The sequence below is a fragment of the Neovison vison genome, chromosome 12, assembly GCF_020171115.1.
Source record: "Neovison vison isolate M4711 chromosome 12, ASM_NN_V1, whole genome shotgun sequence".
Taxonomy (NCBI): Eukaryota; Metazoa; Chordata; class Mammalia; order Carnivora; family Mustelidae; genus Neogale; species Neogale vison.
In genome coordinates, this window is record NC_058102.1 from 51,527,522 (window position 1) to 51,548,117 (window position 20,596).

At 39.5% G+C, this 20,596-nt stretch overlaps 1 protein-coding gene and 1 pseudogene across 2 annotated transcripts in view; one reads left to right on the forward strand and one right to left on the reverse strand.

The window, feature by feature from the left end:
* MSRB3 (methionine sulfoxide reductase B3) overlaps positions 1–20,462 on the reverse strand; it is a 162,813-nt gene extending 142,351 nt beyond the window's left edge. Inside the window, exon 1 of one of the 2 annotated variants that reach the window (XM_044226769.1) lies at positions 20,338–20,462. In XM_044226769.1, coding sequence (XP_044082704.1) covers positions 20,338–20,428 — 91 coding nt within the window. In that variant the 5' untranslated portion in view covers positions 20,429–20,462. The remainder of the gene's footprint in view (positions 1–20,337) is intronic. The other variant, XM_044226770.1, reaches the window with a different exon arrangement.
* On the forward strand, positions 5,209–5,392 carry LOC122892755 (annotated as a pseudogene).
* Positions 20,463–20,596: the final 134 nt, after the last annotated feature.

The window sequence follows — 20,596 nt, forward strand, 5'->3', positions numbered from 1 at the left end:
AAAAAGTGCCAACAACAAGAAAGCAAAACCCACATAAATCATTTTTGATTACCACAAAAAATGCCTTCAGAATTTTTCAGTATGACTGTTTCATTTTGTTGTGTTTACACAGTACAGTTTTGTTTTGCTTTTCTAGTACGTGAGTTCAAATCCAAACTTTCTCACTGACTAGTTAGGTTTCATGTGAAGTTTTGCTCTGAGCTTTGAAAATCTCAGCTGTAAACATGGAACAGCTTCCTTGCAAGCCTGCTACTACAGGAGAACGTGGCACACAGTCACCTCTAAATTAATACTATTATTCCTCTCTTAAGTAACATTCTCTACTGGTTATTTGTTAATACCCACCCATGGAATTTGCAGAACTGAACGTCATTGTTGCCCCATGACATTTTATATAGTTGACCTTCTTTATTGAAAACATTCTCGGGGCGCCTGGGTGGCTCAGTGGGTTAAGCCTCTGCCTTCAGCTCAGGTCATGATCCCAGGGTCCTGGGGTCGAGCCCCCCACACTGGGCTCTCTGCTCAGCAGGGAGCCTACCTCCCCTCTGTCTCTGCCTGCCTCTCTACTTGTGATCTCTGTCAAATAATTTTTTTTTAAATTATAAAAAAAAAAAAGAAAACATTCTCCATTTGACTTTTTCTATGATACTACACAGCATCATTTTCTTCCTCCGTTCTGGAAATACCTTCTCTATCTCACATTATATTTGCTTCTGATTTTCTTTTTTTTTTTTTAAAGATTTTATTTATTTATTTGACAGAGAGAAATCACAAGTAGATGGAGAGGCAGGCAGAGAGAGAGAGAGGGAAGCAGGCTCCCTGCTGAGCAGAGAGCCCGATGCGGGACTCAATCCCAGGACCCTGAGATCATGACCTGAGCCGAAGGCAGCGGCTTAACCCACTGAGCCACCCAGGCGCCCCTTTGCTTCTGATTTTCAAACAGATTTTGCTCCAGACGTATCTCTTTAGTGCCCTCTATATTCCTCATGGTCGAATCTCTTTCTCACAGATCTCACCTACTCTTACAACTTCAACCATGTAAAGCTCTAGCTCCAACCCTGAATCCAACCCTGAAGATGCGTCTAATGCTGCATCTTCTAACATCTACTGTATAACATCAACTTGCATTTGCACAGTGTTCTAATTTACAGGCACTTTCATAAACATCGTAATAATAGTAGCTTACAAGAAAGAATCTTTAGTGGCACTTTAAAATATTATTCAACTATTTTGCATGCATACATCTTACTTGACATTACTATTAATGATAATCATTTTTGAGCCCCTGTACAAGATGATTTTGCATATGGGTATATATCCATCCTCTTATCGACCCTGAGGGAAGCATTCCTACATGTCACAGATTTGTCCTATTTGCCCAACATTTCTGGCTGTTTTTCAGGCAAGTTAGCAATTCACTTCCTGGCCCCTGTGATTGAGTGAGACCACATGTCATTGGATCTGGGCAACTTATGTTGTGAACATAAATGATAATGTGTGTCACTTCTAAGCCACTGTACTTAATTGTTACTGTGAGACTTTCCAGAACTTTCCCTCTCTCACCAACAGTGACCAGCAATGTTCTATAATTAGATGTTGGCTGCTCTATTAAAAATGATCCTTGAGTAAGAAGACATGGGGCAGAGTCCCCCATCTGACAATGAACATGCAATACAAGCAAGAAATAAACCTTCAGTGTTTTAAGCCATTGGGATTTGGGGATTATGTGTTCCAGCAGAATCTCGGGTTCAGAGAACAATTTGTTTGAGGTCATAAGGTCAGTAAATGATGGAGTCAGGATTTGAACTGAAGTCTGTGTTAAATCTCTTCTACCACAGGAAAAATTTCCCAAGGGCAGGAACTTTTGCGTTCCAGACTGCTGGAACATTTTCATCCTTCCAGACCTTGTTTGGGAAAATAACAGGGTCTGGAAGGATGAGAAATCCAATGTCAAAGACAATGAGACCATCTTCAAAAGCCCAGAATCTCTCTCATCCCTAAATACCCCAAAGATATTCTCACCTTGGTCTGAAAACATGGCTCTCCTCTCATATTCAGTTATTAAAGGCTAGGAAAGATCTGCTTCACCCTGGATCACCTGGAGATAACAAACGGGCCCCAACTCTCAAGAATAAAGTTTTTACTCAGCTATAAAACTGAGTAGTTCCTGGTCACAATAAAATGAATACAAAGATCTCATTTCCTGAAATGACTGAAAGCTCCCTGTTCAGTGCTGCTTCTCTTACTGAATAAACAGGTCTGTGCCCAAATGCAGACCTTAGAAATATAGCCCCCTGACTTTAATCAATCTATGAAAAAATAAGAAGAATAAAAACAATCCATTTGCCATGATGCTAGAAAAATATATATCCTTTCCCATGGAACAGAGATCACTGGATCTAAGGAGAAGGAACTACAGCAATAGATCACTTTTTTTTATCTGAAAGTAAGTAATAAGTGAACAACAGGTATGGAATTAACAATATACACTTTTAAAGACCACCTATATACAGAGATTCGGATGTGGTTTCAGAAGAGAAGGTAAACAATAGTAACATCACATTTTAAAAGAAAAAGAAAAGTTATGTAGCTAACGAAATGTACAGAAGGCCAGAAAAAAAGGTAGAGGAAGGGGTGCGAGTTCCAGGACCCTCATCTCATAAAGTAGTCAGGAGATACACTAGACTAGAAAATGCTAATTGACCCTTGGAATCCATTCTTCCTTCTTTGTGTTAGTAAGAGGACCCTCTGAAATTTCAGCTGAATACACAGCTACATTTCTCAGTCTCCCTTGCTGAGACCAGGATCCTCAGTTTGAGCCAATGGAATATAAGCCGAGAAAGATCGAATCTCTTCCTTTAGAGACAAAGTCACTTCTTTAGCCATGCCCTTGCTCTGGGGAATGGCAACAACCATAGCAGCATGCCTGGACCCTGAGATGGAAGCTACTTGAGGGGGAAGGCAGCCTCAACAGGTCATGAAGCAAAGCTATTCACCAATCCATCCAACTGTGGTCTATCACCTACAGTGGGCTACTGTGGGAGAAAAATAAATTGCTGTTTATTTAAGTCACTCTCCTTGGAATCTGTGTTACAACTGCTTGGCAGGTCACCTATCAAAAGCTATATTGACTAAAATTAGGGAACTACCAGCATGATTTTAAAACATTACTCCAGAAGAGTAAGACAGAGATGGGGAGGGGTGGAGTTGAAGGCGGCTGCTTTTCATCTTAAGTTCTCATGTACCAAGAACTATGTACAGGTTTTTTATAAAAATAAAGCTTATATGTGCAAAAAAGATGGAATGCTTCAATAGACCATTTCATCTAAAGAAAAACTTGCTAATGTAGGCTGACTGAATCCTACGCCTGGGACTATAAACTACAGTATCTATATCTATCACTACAAGACTATTTTTAATGAGTTGAATATAATGCCTAAAAATATGTGTCCTTAAACCATGTTTCAAATGTTCTAAGTTAGAACTTTGCCACCATTCCAGGAAAACAGAAAGCGTTAGCACTGGAAACTGCAAATAAATATTTGCTCTTGTACTAAAATTTCAGCATTCCTCCCTCCAAGTTTACTTTCTATTGCAGGAAGTACAAAAATTATGAAATAAATTCTCATGATGGAATGAGTTATGGTTTGAATCTGATGGAGTAGATAAAGGAAATTTTTAAGAAAATGAAGTCCTATTACGCTGAAAGATAAATCTTTAATGGCCTCCATCAACTATCCTTTGGGAGAGAAGCAAAGCCATGAATGTGATCATCTAGTGAAAGAAATAAAATAATTTGCAAAATGTTCTACTTTGTCCCTTAGTGGGTTTTTTACAATTAATTTTAGGTAATTGAATCATCTTTTTAAAAATAAGTCTGGGGGTGGTGCGTGGCTGGCTCAGTTGGTTAAGAGTTGGACTCTTGACCTCAGCTCAGGTCTCAATCTCACAGAAATGAGTCCAAGCCCTGCTTAAAATAAATAAATAAAAGGGAGAGGAAGAAGAATTTGGGTATCCCACATGCATCTCAAACTATTAATTTGTTTGTCTCCTGGGGCGCCTGGGTGGCTCAATGGGTTAAGCCGCTGCCTTCGGCTCAGGTCATGATCTCAGGGTCCTGGGATCGAGTCCCGCATCGGGCTCTCTGCTTGGCAGGGAGCCTGCTTCCCTCTCTCTCTCTGCCTGCCTCTCTGTCTACTTGTGATCTCTGTCTGTCAAATAAATAAATAAAATCTTTAAAAAAAAAAAAAAAGTTTTAATTTGTTTGTCTCTTTACCAATTTATAACTGGCAAACTCAATTTGTTTCTTTCTTTACTAATTTGTTATTCTTTCTGTATTCCTGATCCTGTTAAAAACTACTCCCAGCCACTAAACTTCAAATCTGGGAGACATCCTCAATGATGTTCTACTTTAAGCATTCATATCCAATTGACACTAAGTGCTGCCAAATTTATTTCCAAGATACTGCTCAAATATATCCTTTTCTTTTTAGCTTTCATCTAATATACAGTATTGGCCTCTTACTGGTCTTCCTCCCACTAACCTGACTCCCCTGACATCACCCTCCCTACTGCTGCAAAAGTTTGACTATGTCAATACCCTGCTTCATGTGCTTCCATGCTCACTGGCATCTACAGGGGAAAATTCAGCCAATCTCTCCTGGCATTCAAGATGAACCAGGCTTGCTTCTTTTCCTACTTGCATTACACTTCAGTCATCAACACTCCCTGGTATGCTATATGCTCCATGAATTCTCTTGTTCTTTATTTTGTCCCTAGTATCTCACACAGCAACTAACCCCCAGCAGGCATTCAATAAGTATATTTTGAATATTTTGAATAAATAAATAAATTTTCTGATGATAGCCAACTCTTGATCGTTTCCCACATACTCATCATATAAGGGATGAACTCTTCATTTTTAACCTCCAAGACCCAGTTTAGATATCACCTCCTCAGGGAAACTTTTCTTTACAGCTGGTCCCCACACCCTTCTCCTCATCCCTTCCATTAAAAAATGAATCATTTGTTCTCCTATACTACTACCTACTTTAGTGCCTCTATTATTATACCACTACTGTGTGTTAGAGTCTCAGGTTTATGTATGCCTCTCCTATAAACTCCTTGAGAGTAGTCAGTGGTACACAACCATTGTAAAATAAAGGCTCAATAAATGTTTTCATCAAACAGAACTCAAATGTCACTATAAACTACAGTGGCAGTATCGTAGCCAATGAGGTTTATCCGAGGCGCGATTATTGCTAATTGTAAACTACAGTATCTATATCTATCACTGTTTTCCCCCATCTCTGTGCATAATGTCCTATCTCCCATAGCCCTAGAGTCCTATGTTGTATCTAGGCAGTGTAGAATATAGGAAAGAGTCAGAACTGGGTTCAAATTCTGACTCCATCACTTAGCTCAGCTGATAAATCTTGAGCAAATTAATTACTCTCTCTGATCCTGTTTCCTTACCTAAATACTCTATCAAAACACTAATTGCATTAAGTTTTGGAAGGGTTAAATGAAATTACGTTTTTGAAAGTAATTAGCAGACTGCTCAGTGAATTTTACTCCCATTTCCAAGGAGGAAAAACAAGAAATATCATGTAGAGATAGAGACAACAGGTGAAAGCGAGCATGTGCATGTATGTGTGCACGTGTGTGCGTATGTGGCAAGGTTTAATTAGCTTAGTTTTGCACAGGGTTAGAATGATGCAGTTTTATAGCAGACAACTCAACTATGATTAACTTGAGATTAATTTTTCTATTACAGCAATTATGTTTTAGTGATTGCCCCAAAAAATCATTATCTTTGACAAACAAAAATTTCAAGTTTTGCAATAAAGTGTTTCAGTCAAGCATATAGAGTGATCTAGCTTTATGCATGCATAAGGCAAATGTACTAATATAACGGGAATCTGACAAAGTAGACTTTTGGTCAATTCTAATTTGAACATCTCGATAAGAGAAAATATTATTGAAATTCAACTAAAACTGCCAATCTCACTCACATTCAAAGAATAAAACGTTCTCAGATTTATAACTAATTTTGCATCATGACTGAGAATTATCTACAACATCAGAGTACTGAAATCCCAGTACTAGCCTTGTGACTGATATTAATTTGTCATTTGAATGCCAATAAATTCTGTTGCTCCTAGGTTCTTCTTCTAAACAGAATACTAGCAACTTTTTTACTTCATAATTACACTTTATTTGCATTTCAGTCATTCTACAAGCATTCTGAAGCTTCCTAATTATGCTTTATTGGATTATTTTTATTAAATGTTGTTTTGCAAAAAAGGGCTATATGTTATATAACACTCTGTAATTCCTTCAGATAACAGGAGAGCTCCAGAAATACACATGCATATATTCTGCATGCAGGGGGAAAAAAAGACCTTAGGGATGGACTCTAGCCAAATGATATATGAACCAAAATATCCTTAAGAATTGTAAAGCTGAGGTATAAAAGATATGGTGGTAATCATGAAATGCAGATGTTATATAATTAAATGAAAAAGATAAAAATAATTCTTTAAAGGGAGAACATATAAAAATAACAATTCCACAATAAGCATGTGGATCTACAGCCCCACTGTAGTTAACAAAGGCACAACAGAAAAAAAAAAAAAAAGAATCCAAAGCTCTTCTTGCAGAGAAGAGTAAAATGCTATTGTATCCTTTTTTTAAAAAAAAAAATTCAATAATTAGATTAGTTTAGGCTTAATGATGGCTTTGAACACTTTTTCAAGGTCACAGAACCTAAAATATGTCAACCTGTCAAATCCTTATGAAATATAAAAGCAAATTCAACACAGAAATCGTATGGCAAAAGACTGAAAACTAAGGGGAAAAGATCATAAAAAGAGGATAAAACAAGAGGACAAGGAATGTCATCAACTATGTCCATGATAACACAAAAGATATAGGACTTAAATGCATCTACTAAAAAATGACTCCATATAGAGTTACAAAACAAAGAAATGGCATAGAGGGAATTTTTAAAAAGCGGAGCTAGAGACTGCACAGGTGCATACACCACACACACACACACACACCACCACCACCACCACCACACAAACAAAGGTGGCAATATAAATAAATACCTTTTAAAAGAGAACATAGAGGAAAACGAACGTGCGTCCACACTGGAAACTGAAACAGAATCAATGCACTCTGAAATACTTCAGCTAGACTAAGTGCAGAAAGAAGGTATTGAGGAAAAGGCCAATCCCAACTCCTCTCACGTGCAAACATTGTTCCCGCGAGCTAGTGGAAGAGAATCCAGCAGATTCCTGCCAGGATTCTGAACCAGCGCCAAGGCAGAGACCAGGTAAGTCACAGGTAGAAGCAGGCACTTACTGGCACAGTGTATCTGGAGCCAAGAGTTAACTGTGGCAAGCACTTCTGGCACTGGAAGCCGTCCTATGCATGGATTCTGAGGCAAAGCTCATGCCTAACATACCAACGACGGGGGAAGCACTGCCATGGCTGGCTTTAGGAAAAACACAGGCAAACATGGAAAATTAGGGGCACTGCCCTGGAGATTCTGAGTGCTATTTCACTCAGAGAAAAGAACTCAATCCAAGGGTGCCACTTCTTGCTCCAGCCCCCTCCAGTTCTGATGCTTCTTCCCCTCTCTACCTGTGGTCACTGGGGTCAGAAAATTAAACTATAGTAAACCTAAACTTTTCTCTTCTTCCCCTTTATCACCCTAAAATATTAACAAGACACACATCAAACTCAGCTACAAGGCCTCTCACTTCCCAAACTGGGCAAGTCATGTTGCACTCACCCTTTACTCTCTCTGAGAAATAGATGCTGGGGACAAAGTGGAGAACAACAGGCCATGGACCCGCCTCTGTGAAGCTTCTGCATTAGTGAGGACACTATCCGCAAGTGCAATAAGGACCCAGGAGAAACAAAGGGGGCATAAAATCCTATAGAACAGAGGGAAGAAGTCTAGTTTGGGTGGGGAAGCCTAAGAAAGCCTTCTTGGAAGTAGTAACATTTATATTAAGAATAAGAGATAAGACTGTGTGGCCCACATCAAGAATGAAGAAACAAGTATCCCAGACAAAGAAAGCAATAAGCCATGGCCCTGAGAGAAGATTGAACATAGCCAGGGCACCTGGGTGGCTCAGTGGGTTAAGCCTCTGCCTTCGGCTCAGGTCATGGTCTCAGGGTCATGGGATCGAGCCCCTCATTGGGCTCCCTGCTCGGCGGGGAGCCTGCTTCCCCCCTCTCTGCCTGCCTCTCTGCCTACTTGTGATCTATCTCTATCATATAAATAAAAATCTTTAAAAAAAAAAAAAGATTTCTTCTAGATTTAAAAAAAAAAAAAAAAGAAAAGAATGAACACAACCTCAGGGGTGAGGAAAGCAGAGCGGGGCTGGAAGGTATAGGTAAGGAGTACAGGAGGGAGATGAGGAGGCTGACAAAGTTAGCAGAAGCAAATCTTGGAAGGCGTTTTAAGAATACAGAACACCATCCTAAAAAGAAAGAGGAATAACTGTAAAATGGATGGTGGTGGCATAAGACCAGGAGCAGTGAGACTAACGAGGAAGCTATTACATAATTCTAGGCCAAAGCTTGATACAGCACAAGAGAATAAGAAAAAAATTTAGGAGGACTTCAGTTCTGGCTCAAGCAACTGTGCAAATGGTAATACCATTTAGTAGGTTAGGAAACAAGAGGGGAGACTTAAGTTTGGGCAAAGGAAAAAAAACCCTTTAGTTTTCGACATGTTCAAGGTGCCTAAGACACTGCCATCCAAACGGATATAATACAGAAGCAAGTGATACAGAGGACTGTGGCTTAGGAAACAGATCTGGCTTATGGATAGATGTATGGGGAGTTAATTTTATACAAATGGAACTGAAGCCGTGGAGTAACTCTGATTGCCTCAGAAAATGTGTAAAACGAGAAAAGAAAATGTCAGTGCTCTGCAGAAACTCAACATTTACTGGTGAGATGGAGGAGAAAGAATTAGCAGAAGAGGCCAAGGAGCACTGGCCAAAGGGAGAGGTCAAGGAAGGTGTTCTCCAGAATACTAATGGTGATGATAATTAGGACAATGATAAGGCTGTTGCTAGCTAACATTTACTATGAATGAACTCTGTGGAAGGCACTGAAACAAGTAATCTACATATATTGTCTCATTTAACAATTACAACAACCTATGTGGTAGGAACTATAGTATTGCCATTCTACAAGTGAAGAAACTAAGGCACAGATAATTTAATTGATTTGTTTAGGATTATATACATAACTATAACAGTATTACAAATTGGTAGAAAAGACCATTTCTAGAAGTGAATGGTCAATGTATCAAATGCCCTGAAGATAGAGACCAAACTGAGTTCACTGGACTTAATTTAACGTTAACACCATTAACGGCTCCAATCAAAGCAGTTTCAGTGAAAGAGCATGGATAGTTCTTTTCATTCTCTTTGACCGTACATCCAGTCCATCAGTTCTGCCATTAGCACTCTGGTCCAAACCATTATCAACTAAACTAGCCCTTAGTGGTTTACCAGCTTCCATTAGGCCCCTACAAGCCATTTTCTGCACAGCAGTCAGACTGATTATTTTAAAATGCAAATCAGATCTTGTCACTGACTGCTTAAAGCCCACTAATGGCTTCCATCATGCAGAATAATACCTAAACTCCTCATTGTGATCTAAAAGCCCCATATGATCTCACCACCTTCTTTGCCCCCAACTCTAACCATCCTCCCTCCTTCTCCTACCACAAAATGGTCCTCTCACTCCTTCTACAATAGGCCATGCCTACTGCAAACTGAGAAGGGAAGTCCCTAGTCTCTCTAGCTCACACTACATCCCCAGAGATTAGATGAGTTAGTGCTTGACATATAGCATGGGGTACACATATTTTTGGATGGACAGCAAATAAAGACAGCAAGGACATAAACAACGTGTAAAACAACTTGGTCAGAGAGGATGATGGCAAGTGGAGTAGGCTTGGTTTATTTTATAAGATAAGAGAAATTTCGGAATGTTTAAATAAAGGATAGTAAGAGATTATCCAAGACCTTGGAAAAACTTGAAAACATCATAAACTCACAATGTAAGAGAAAAATAAAATTTGGAAGTTAATCCATCTAGGGAAAAAAGTTATACAAGAAACTAAGGCACAGATAATTACAGTCAAAAGGGATTTTACTTTCTATACTGAAGTTTTTTGTTCTGCAATTTGAGGGGTTGGGGAAAATCAGTAGTTTCCAACCACTCTCAAGAACTTCCCTTTATTGAATTATTTTTCTTCACAATTATCCTTGGTTACTTTACACTGAAAGGAGACTCTGACTAACAATTACATATGTCTGGTTAATGAAATAATTATACCAAACAAATGCAACTTAGTTGGGAAATCCAAGGCTCAGGAAGATTAAGTGGTTCATTTAAAGTCACAGAAATAATTTTTTTAAAAAGGAGGCCATTGTCTAAAAAATGAAGAAACTGGCCCAAATTAGCACAAGAAATCAATGAAATCAATTCCAAACTACATACCAAAGTAAAAAACTGAAAGATTTTAGAAAATTAATTTTAAAAAGATACTTTCCTTTTAATGGAGGGGGAAACAATAATAAATCCCAGAGAATTTTAAACAACCTGCATGAAAAAGTCATGGTCTAACCATGAAATAAATTAAACTATAACATGACTTTAAACAATTGGTGTTGCGCAGGAGAACCAACTTAAGAATCACATTAAGGTCATTCTTTTTTGAAAGTCACAAAAACACTTTAAAACCTTAAAAGTTAAATGGGAAAAATATAATTAAAAGAAAAGACTACACAGGAGTCACTATACTGCAATGATTAGGAGCATAAACTCTGCAGCCAGAAGGCCAAGATTTAAATCATAGTCATTCAAATTACTGAATGCCTTGCACCGCAGGCCCTAATCTCCATATATGAGTTCTTGTGATAATACGCTACCTCCTTGATTAAGTTGCCATGATCATTAAATAATTTATTATATGTAAACAGTAAATACTTAAACTAGCGGCTGGCACAAATGGTAAAAAAACAAGTAACATATGTATGTGAGTATTTGCTATTATTCTTATTATCACTACCATTATTATTATTAATATTCACTATATGGATGGTGAAGCCTAGAAGCAATGGGGAAAAAACAGATTTGATTCCATCGAAAAATATAAGCACCCTAACCGATCAATGTGAAAGGCACAGAAATAAATAAAAAGTAAAAAAAAATACAGATAATAAAGGAAATGTTAATCTTTTAAAAATGAGTTACATACATCAATATGGATAACACAAATATAATGAGATGGGGGAAGAAAGCAAGTCACAGAAGCTACACAGCAGATGACAGCATTAAGATAGAGCTCCAAGGAATGCAAAAGTAAATAGTAAATTTTGTAGAGATAGATACATCTATGGTAAAACTATTAAAAAAAAAGTAAGAGTGAGGGAAAAAAAGCAAGAGTGTATTAGTTATCACTTGTGCTAAGTGATTACCACAAAATGCAAGACTGGGAACTCTAAGCAGAGGGCAGGTATAAAGGGAGGTCACACAGGCAACTTGAACATTCCACTTCGGAAGCTGAGCAGGAATACCTAGATTTTTAAAAATCATTCTTTATGTCTTATATATAGGTATTATGTATTCTTTTTGTGCATGTGAAATATTTATTAAAAAGGGGAAAAACTTAGAAATAATGTTATAAAGGCAAGCGCCTGGGTGGCTCAGTGGGTTAAGCTTGTGCCTTTGGCTCAGGTCATGATCTCAGGGTCCTGGGATTGAGGCCTACATTGGGCAGGGAGCCCACTTCCGCCTCTCTCTCTGCCTACTTGTGACCTCTCTCTGTCAAATAAATAAATAAAATCTTTAAAAAAAAATACATTATAAAGGCAAGAGAAGATTTTTTTTCCCTGGCAAATCAGTAAAGTGTTTGTTTTGTTTTGTTTTGTTTTTCCCTTTAAAAGCTCAATGGAGATTTTCCTCTTTAATGATAAGAGCAAATTAACCAGTTTTAAGAATTAAAATTATTTCTAGGATGGTCAAAAGCAAATTCTACTAGCAGTGTACCCTGACTAAAAGAGGACTGTTCCCATCTGAGATACATCATGAAGCCAAATAAGCAATTCTTAACTATACATTTAGATCAGCCAACATAGTTTTTAGTGCTTAAGGCCATTACTTTGAATGGGCTCATTAATATGATGCTTCTAATACACAGCAATCTATCCTCTAAATAAAAATTAGAAGGGTTATGTAACTTTGCTATGGATCAAATTACTGAGCACATTAGGCTACAAAGTTCAAACATCAGATCTTAGTCACAGAATAACATTTATACTTCCACAAAATAAACAACTTGAACCAAACATAACAAGGGAAGACAACTTTGTATAATTAATCATGTCATTTCCATTAAAAATTGTGAAAGCTACTTAGAGACTTTTAGACAACCCATAGACTACAGCATCTTAAAGTAAAAACAACATCGGGTATCATTCAGTCCACTTGGTTCAATTTGCTGACATGAAAACTAAGGCACAGAGAGTGTAAATGCTTCACGGAAGAATAGAACCAGGAAAACCCAGTCTTCTGATCTGCTCTCCAATATTTTCATCGCACTACACTGACTCCTTTGCAACATGAACATATACACAAGGATGCAAATATACTAATGAGTCTGCAGTTTTTCAACTGGCTCTGCAGATCCCTTACCTTCAACCATGCTCTTCCTGGCTCCCTACAGTGATCTAACTAGATGGGTATCAGGAAGGACTTTAGTGTATGCACCTTTTCATTCTCCATTACTGTGTGACCAGGGCTCCCAGATAACCTGTGGTTCTTCAACTGTCATCCTACATAATGGACTGTGAACGGGGAGATATGGCCCTATCTTTCCTTATACACTACTAATCTAAGATAAAATATCCACCTCTAACAGTCACCTTAGATGTCTTCCAACCCCAACCATGCCCAGATTCTCTGACAACCAAATACAACATAAATGAGAGAAATGAAAGGACAAACATAAAATTCAGGACTATCTGATTTATACAAAAACTGTCCTGATATTTTTTAGAGTCTAAATGTAATACAGGCTTATCTTCAGTGTTCCCTTAAACTTAACATATATGCTGAGGGACTGGTTGGTTTTGTTTTGTTTGCAGGGTTTTTTTTTCCTTTAAAGAAAATAAACTGACCTGAGAAACCATAAAGATTTATTGTGTAATTTACTGTAATAGAAGACAGGCCATAACAGAGATTGCTGTAGGTATATACTTGCATGAAAATCACCTACTAAATTTTATCCTAAAAAACAGGACTATGGCCCTAAGAATGATGCTTATATATCTGAAAATATAATCTTTAAAAATATTCATATACTAATCCCTGAGACTGCTTAACAGCCCAGTCTTAGCATATAGTACATTGCCCAGCATAAAATGGGCAACTGGTGTTCCTAGAGGATGTTGAGCAGGAACTTCCTTGTCCTTCCAAAATTTCAACCATGGCTCAGATTTTCCAAACAAAATTCCCCTCCATATTCTAAAGTGACAATGAGCCACTGAACCCTGAGACCGGAACCTCCCTGACAGTATTCACAAAGCAAGAAGTCAAGCTGTCTATGGACTGTATAAGCCATAATTTCCACATATGTATACTTTCTGAATGTGAGAATGCTGTTATATTAAAAAAAACTCATTTAAAATTTTTACAGTAGGTTTTTGCTATTATGTATTTTCTCAGTCAACAGCTACTAAAAACACAATTACTAGCATATGGGAGGATTCCTTTTTTTAATCAAGTCAGAAATTATTCTTAACATTCCATACTGAACATAAATATGCCATTTCAGACACACCTTATGAAGTGAATACTATTCTTAGAAACAATCATGATACCCCTTTGATCAGGAAGCTAAGCCCTCCAAGCACATTTCCTATACCGGCATCCGGCATCATTTCTCTGTATCACCTGCAGTCACCTCAATGTTTTACAAACCTCTGCAGTTTATGCAAATAAAGCCCTTCAATGAAGTAAATTCCCTCTGATTTCCTACAGAAAGACAAGTATCAAAAAATTAGTTTGCAGTATCCTGATAAACAGCACTCAGCTAGGTTAACAAAGTCACAAATGCCAGGTAACAATGCTGCTCCAGGCTACCATGGCCCAGAGTCACAGAGCAAGGTATGGTGGCCCAGGTGACTAACTCAGGTGTTGGAGAACCATATAGGCAACACTTGAAGAGATAAGGAAAAAAATGCATTCTGTAAGAAAGAGGTAGGAGGGGCACCTGGGTGGCTCAGGGGGTTAGGGCCTCTGCCTTCAGCTCAGGTCATGATCCTGGGATCGAGCCCCACATCAGGCTCTCTGCTAGGCGGGGAGCCTGTTTCCCTTCCTCTCTCTGCCTGCCTCTCTGCCTACTATGATCTCTCTCTCTGTCAAATCAATAAATAAAATCTTTAAGAAAAAAAAAAAAACAAAAAAGAAAGAAAGAGGTAGGAATGTGATTTATTATAAAGTTTTTATTATAGATTAGGAAATTGTAAACAATTGTCTTGTGGATAAGAACTTGACCATGGCAATAAAAAGTACCCATAGAGGACCGGGGCGGGGGGGCAGCCAAAGAGTACTACATCTGACAGGAATTATATTGGCTTCACATTCTTGGGGAAGGTAAAGGGAGGAATGAGTAGGAGACAGTAAAATGTGTGTTTGAAGCTAAATGAACCACTTGTAAGAAGCCCAGAGTACAGAGAAAAACAAGGTACAGTGATGAAGAAGACACTGAAAGGATTAGTCCTTTATCTTAAGAAAGATAAGCCACTGAAGAGGTTAAGATGGGAAGTAGCAGCAATAATTTCTCTGTTTGGAAAGGTCTCTCTGGTTGCAGGATCCTTCGTTCAAGGCTTCCCACGTACTGTTCATGGAGTGAGTACATGGTGTCCCCCAAACAAGGAAAGCTCATGGACAGAATGCCATATACTGACGGGCCATCGTTCAAAGCTAGAAAAAGCTGCATCTTCCTGATGATGATGCTTGTCCTGTGCTTTTCCTCTTCCACCAGTCAACAAATACTTTCCTTTCCCTTTTATTTTTAGTCTTCCTTACTCATACATGTTTTATCTCCAGCCCCAATCTCTCCAAGTCACAACCTCACATTTCTGACTTGACTACCCAGCTATCTCAACATGAATGTTCTACCAGCACCTCAAATGCAAAAGATCTAAAATAAAATTCATTTTTTACCCCCACCCACAAACTTGCTGAGTGCACATTCTTGCAATCGCCCAAGTTTAACATCTTCCCATCATTTTTAGTCATCCCTCTCTTTCCCCATCTCCAATTGTCTAAGGTCTACCTTAGCAATATCTCTCCAATCCCAGCACCACCACCTCAGCTCAGGTCTTCACTCCCTAAGAAAATTTCCTATAACCTTTCTTTCTTAATCCAATGGTTTCTTTCCTGATTCAGTTCATCCTCTGAATTATTAGGTAACATATTTTATAATCCAACTCTGATTTTGAGGATTTAGCTTGCTAACCCCGTCCAAATTTTCTAGCCTAGTATTAAAAGTATTAATATAAAATTCTAGTATTAATATAAAAATATAAATATTAAAAAGTATTAATATAAAAATCTAGGCCAAACCTAATTTTCAATTTTTATACTTTATCTTCCCACTATTCCCCTTCATATATGCTCCCATGTTTTCCTGTACCTGCCCGCTCTATCTAATCTGGTATATATTGGGTCCTTAACACAAGTCGATTTCCTTCTATATTCGTTGCCTTCCCCACCCATCTCGGTTTGTAGGGAAAGATCCTATCGTTCTATATATCTGATCATCACACAGGAAATTAGAATATTCACGGAAAAGCCTGTAACATTTAAAAAACAGACAATGACTGAGAAAGAAGAGCGATATGACTGAGCTCCACCATCTGAAGAAGGCAGTGACAAGCAGGATGCCCTACAAGCCTCAGAACGTTTGAAAAATCTAGAGTAATTACGCTTGGGATGATGGGTTGCTAACAGCTTATCTGAATTCTTCTAGTGATTCATTGGTCTAATAGAAGTTACAGTCTAGTGAAGAAGATTAGTATATATGGACTTGATAATGCAAGATGGTAAAATCATGCTTCAATCAAGGTACAAAATGTCCTGGAAACACAAGGGAATGACAAATTCTAAGAGGTGAAAAAAGCTTCGCAAAGAACCATGAGCTCAAGGCCTGAAAGACAGGTTAGGAGAGAAAAACAAGCGAGGCAGCGGAAGCAGTCTAAAGGAAAGGCAGAGATGGAAAATGCTAGACATGGGTGAGGAACAGGAAAATAACTAAGGAACTCCCTAAACTATTACTATTTTGAATGTCTCTAATTATCAATTAAATAGTTTTAATGAATTTACCCTTAAGAGCTATTTGAGCCCAGCATTTTAATTAAGTGAATTCCTGAAAATATGCAGACAATTATCTGCAGGGTCGATCAGCTCTTATTAAACAGGATTTTCACAAGTCAGGTGAATCCCAGACTGCTTTGTGACTCTTAAATGCGGGGCTACCCTCCATTCACTCCCCAAAGCTTCCTCTTGGGCATTTCAGCATTCCTGCTTCAGTGTGAATGAACTGTTCTAATATCCTAGGATCCCACTGAAGGTGGCAAGCTCTTTCCGATACACACGGCAATCAAGAGAAAATTATACCCTTTAAGGACAAATAACCCCATAATACTAAATGTAAAAATGCAAAATCAAATCACATAAATGTCTGCAGTACCTAGTACAAAGAACTCCAGCATTAGAAGAGACCTTAGGGAAAATCTGTATCAAGACCCAAACTGTGTCTATCAGATTCTTTCTCTCAGGAATTCAGAATCAAGCCTCAATGACTTAGTCTTTCCCTGCAAACTGAAGGACACGTAAATACTCAGGAGCTGCTGAGGAGTCAAATTCAACCATGAACACAGGAAAGCAGGGGGGGAAAAGTGGTCAGCAAAGAAAGAACAATGAAGCAAAGAAAAGTAAAGAGTAGAGACAGGGAAAGTTCCACATTTCCTAGTCCCTGGTCCCTAATATGGTCTGTCTGCATTTAGCGTCCATCGAATTCCTTTCTTTCGTTTTCCTAAAACTAGTTCAAGTTCATTTGTATTACTTGCAACAGAAGCTTAAATAAGACAATAACCAAATCCTCCATAAAGTCAATTGGTTGACTTATTACTGGCCTACCTTTTCTATAATTTCTATTCTCTTTCTTTGAATTTCCTTAAAAGCCATAAAAGATGACTTTGATATGCTATAGAGAAAATATGTGAACAAGTATCCAGGATCCTGCTGAGCCTTTTAAAAGAAAAACCAATTGTGCCCAGAAAAGAGGAAATATAGGAATATTCAAAGTAAAACCTTGAGATATCTGTACAGCAATCACAGATGCTAACAACTAGAAAATTAAATAGCAATCTGATTACCCTCCTATCCAAATTCAATTTAATTCTGAATAAACAAGATGGGCAAGTCCAAGTACGATCAATAGGGCATTTTGTAGGAATGTAGGGCATTTCATCTGGAATGCCCCCAAATAACTAGCCACAGCCTCCCAACCACAGAAAGGTTTGGGTGCCTACAGTGGTATTGCTAACCCAGACACAAATTCCAAAACTGAATACCAAACCATCTTAGGGCCTGGGCTTAACTGCCCCAAAGAGCAGTTAGACATTCACATAACAAGCTATGTTACTTCTATTAGATGAGGGGAAGAGAAAGTAGCAGAAGCTTAATATCATGGAACTCTGTCAACATATGTGCATCTGTGCACATGTGCCAGATATCAAGATGTTCCATAAGCTGGATCCACACCAATCAGATCTGACCACAAGAAGACCAGTTTAACATGTATAGCAAGTCAGAAGTGATAATCAGAAGTTTGAATCAATGTAGTGTAGGCAGCTCTGCAGGATTATATAAACAAAAACAATGTTACAGTATCCTAGAGTTTGAAGGGACATGGAGACTATGTCCAACTTCATCACTTTACAGAGAAGGAAGCAAATGTCTGAACCAAATCCCCAACCATAATAAAGTGAGATGACAATGAGCCACTGAATGCTGGCAACAGCTGGTAACACAGGCAAGGTAAAATCAAAGAACTGTGACCAGATAATAGACCAAAAGAGCATTATTTCCCAAAGTTCCTCTTTAATGGCTGATATTTTATTTTTAATTTAAAAAGGATAAATGTATTAGAAAAATGTAGGAAAAAATCTATGCAACTACTCTTGGGATCTTTTCTAGATAGTCTTGTTACTTGAGTTTAGCAAAATAGTAGTAAAGATTTCTGACCTAATTGGTTAACATTTTAGTTAGGTTAACTAGAACAAGCACCTTAAAAAACTAAAAACTAAAAAACTAAAAAAAAAACTTAAAAAGTTGATGCAAAATGTAAATGATGCTATATGTTTGCAACCTTGGCAGATAGGCAGTTTAGGCACTGTGACAAAATTCTATACGGCAGAGAACTTCTTATTTTAATATTAAAAAAATTCCAGATGTTTGCATAGGACCCTAATAAAACTCATCAGAAATTAGACTTATATGTCAGCTGGGACCAAAATTAAAAGAATGAATGTTTAAAGGATCCAAATATAAACTTGGTGTTCAAAAATACTGGCAAGGGGCCACGGTACAATGGATTTTGGTCTTCAAGGGCTGCTTTACCACAAGTATTAGGTAAGTCAACACATCACTGAGGGGGAAAAAAAACAACAACAAAAAACATATATTTCCTGGCAGTACAATCCACTCTTTATTTTGCAGCACAGTATTTTCTAGAAGACCACTAATAAAACGTGTAGTTAGAACTTCCTGTATTGCCCAAGAAGTATTATTAAAGATACTCCTACAATATGAATCCATAAAAAGTGGGCTTTCTGAAAAACAGTTCTAGTCAAAAGCAAACACAAAATTGGTATCATTACTTAAATTAATAAGCTGCACATTTAATAAAGTCAAACATTTTAAAAATCTCCCGTTAATCTAAATTGGCAATTTTATAAGTTACATGAATCCTGAAGATTTTTTTATAGACCGACTATCTTGTAAAATCTGTTTTGCCACCAGTGCTGCAAACGGAATATGAAGTGACAGACCAGAAAGTTCTGAGTAGAATCTATGCTTAACAGAGTCAGTTTCCAACTAATCCTTAAGTCCTAATTGCGAGCCATATCTTATGTTGACAGTTTAGTCTACTAGTGGCAAAAAACAAAAACAAACTAAAATTCCCTAATCTCAACCGAGGAATTACGATTTTTCTTCTCCCATTCCAGCAAAAACTAAGAACTGAGAAGCTCTGATGATTAGTAAGTGAGACGCTCATCACAAATATCTAAGTTCATGCAATTTCACATGCACCTTAAACTCTACGTTTGTAATTTCAAATAATTACCTTTTACAACCTTAGGGGAAAAAAATCCTCACTGATACTTTCCACATGATTAAAAATCATCCTCTTAAGACTTCAGAATTACCCTAATTATAGTCCTAAACCAAGGAAGGCAGGAATGGCACCTTTCGTTCACAGAGTTTGACTTTAAATAGTCCAGTGTAAAACTTAAAAAACACACTCGGATGCTTTTTTCCGCTCAAAAACAAAACAAAACTGGTACCTGGCAAACTCAGGGTTTTGTTCGGTTTGGGCCTATTAAATACCGGCGGGGCCCGCGGGGAGCGGGAGCCAGAGCCCCCGGCGCGGGCGACGCGGCGGGCGGGGGACCGTGCGCCTCTGGGTGCTCCCCGCTCGCCGCCCCCAGCTCCGCCGGCGCCCCACGCCCCTCCGGACGCGCGGCCGGAGCGCGGGCCTGACCTGCGCATTCCCACGCACCCCGGCCCGTTATCCGAGCTGGCACTTCGGTGGGAGCCCCTGCGGCTCGTCCCGCGCCTTCCCGAAGCCCGCGCGGCCCCCCTCCCGTGCCTCCTGCGGGCTGCCCCGCCAAGCCCCTCCCCGAGGGCCCGCGTCGGGCGAGAGCGTCGCTCCGGCTCAGGTTCGCTCCGGGGACGGGATAAGGTGTCAGCGAGGCGGCCAGACGCCTCCCGTAGGCGGGGGCGAAACCAGCCTGACCTCCTTCCATCCGCGCCCCCCCCAAAGCACGCGCGGGGCGCTCCCCTTCAGCGCCCCTCCCCGGCCCAAGACAGGGGGCGTCCCCGCCGGAGGCTGAAGGGGGCGCAGCCGGCGCTCGGAGGGGATCCGGGGTCTGGGTCACACTTAAACTCGGCAGGGTTGGGGTGGGAGAGGGGAGCCGAGGGGGAGAGGGAGCCCAAACTTACCTGACTGCGCGGCTCCCCGCGCCACGGCCGTGGCCAGCCAGAGGCAGAGGCAGAGCGAGAGGGGGCGCGGGAGGGTCCGCCGCGGGCTCATGGAAGAGCCAGGGAGCCGCCGCCGCCGCCGCCGTCGCCGCCGCCGTCCGAGCCTCCCTCACTCCCTCCCTCCCAGGCTCCGGGCGACGGACGGGGCGGCGGGAGGCATGACGGGAAATTCCTGGGCACGGGCAGCCGAGTCCAAATATGAGCATGGGAGACGAGCGAG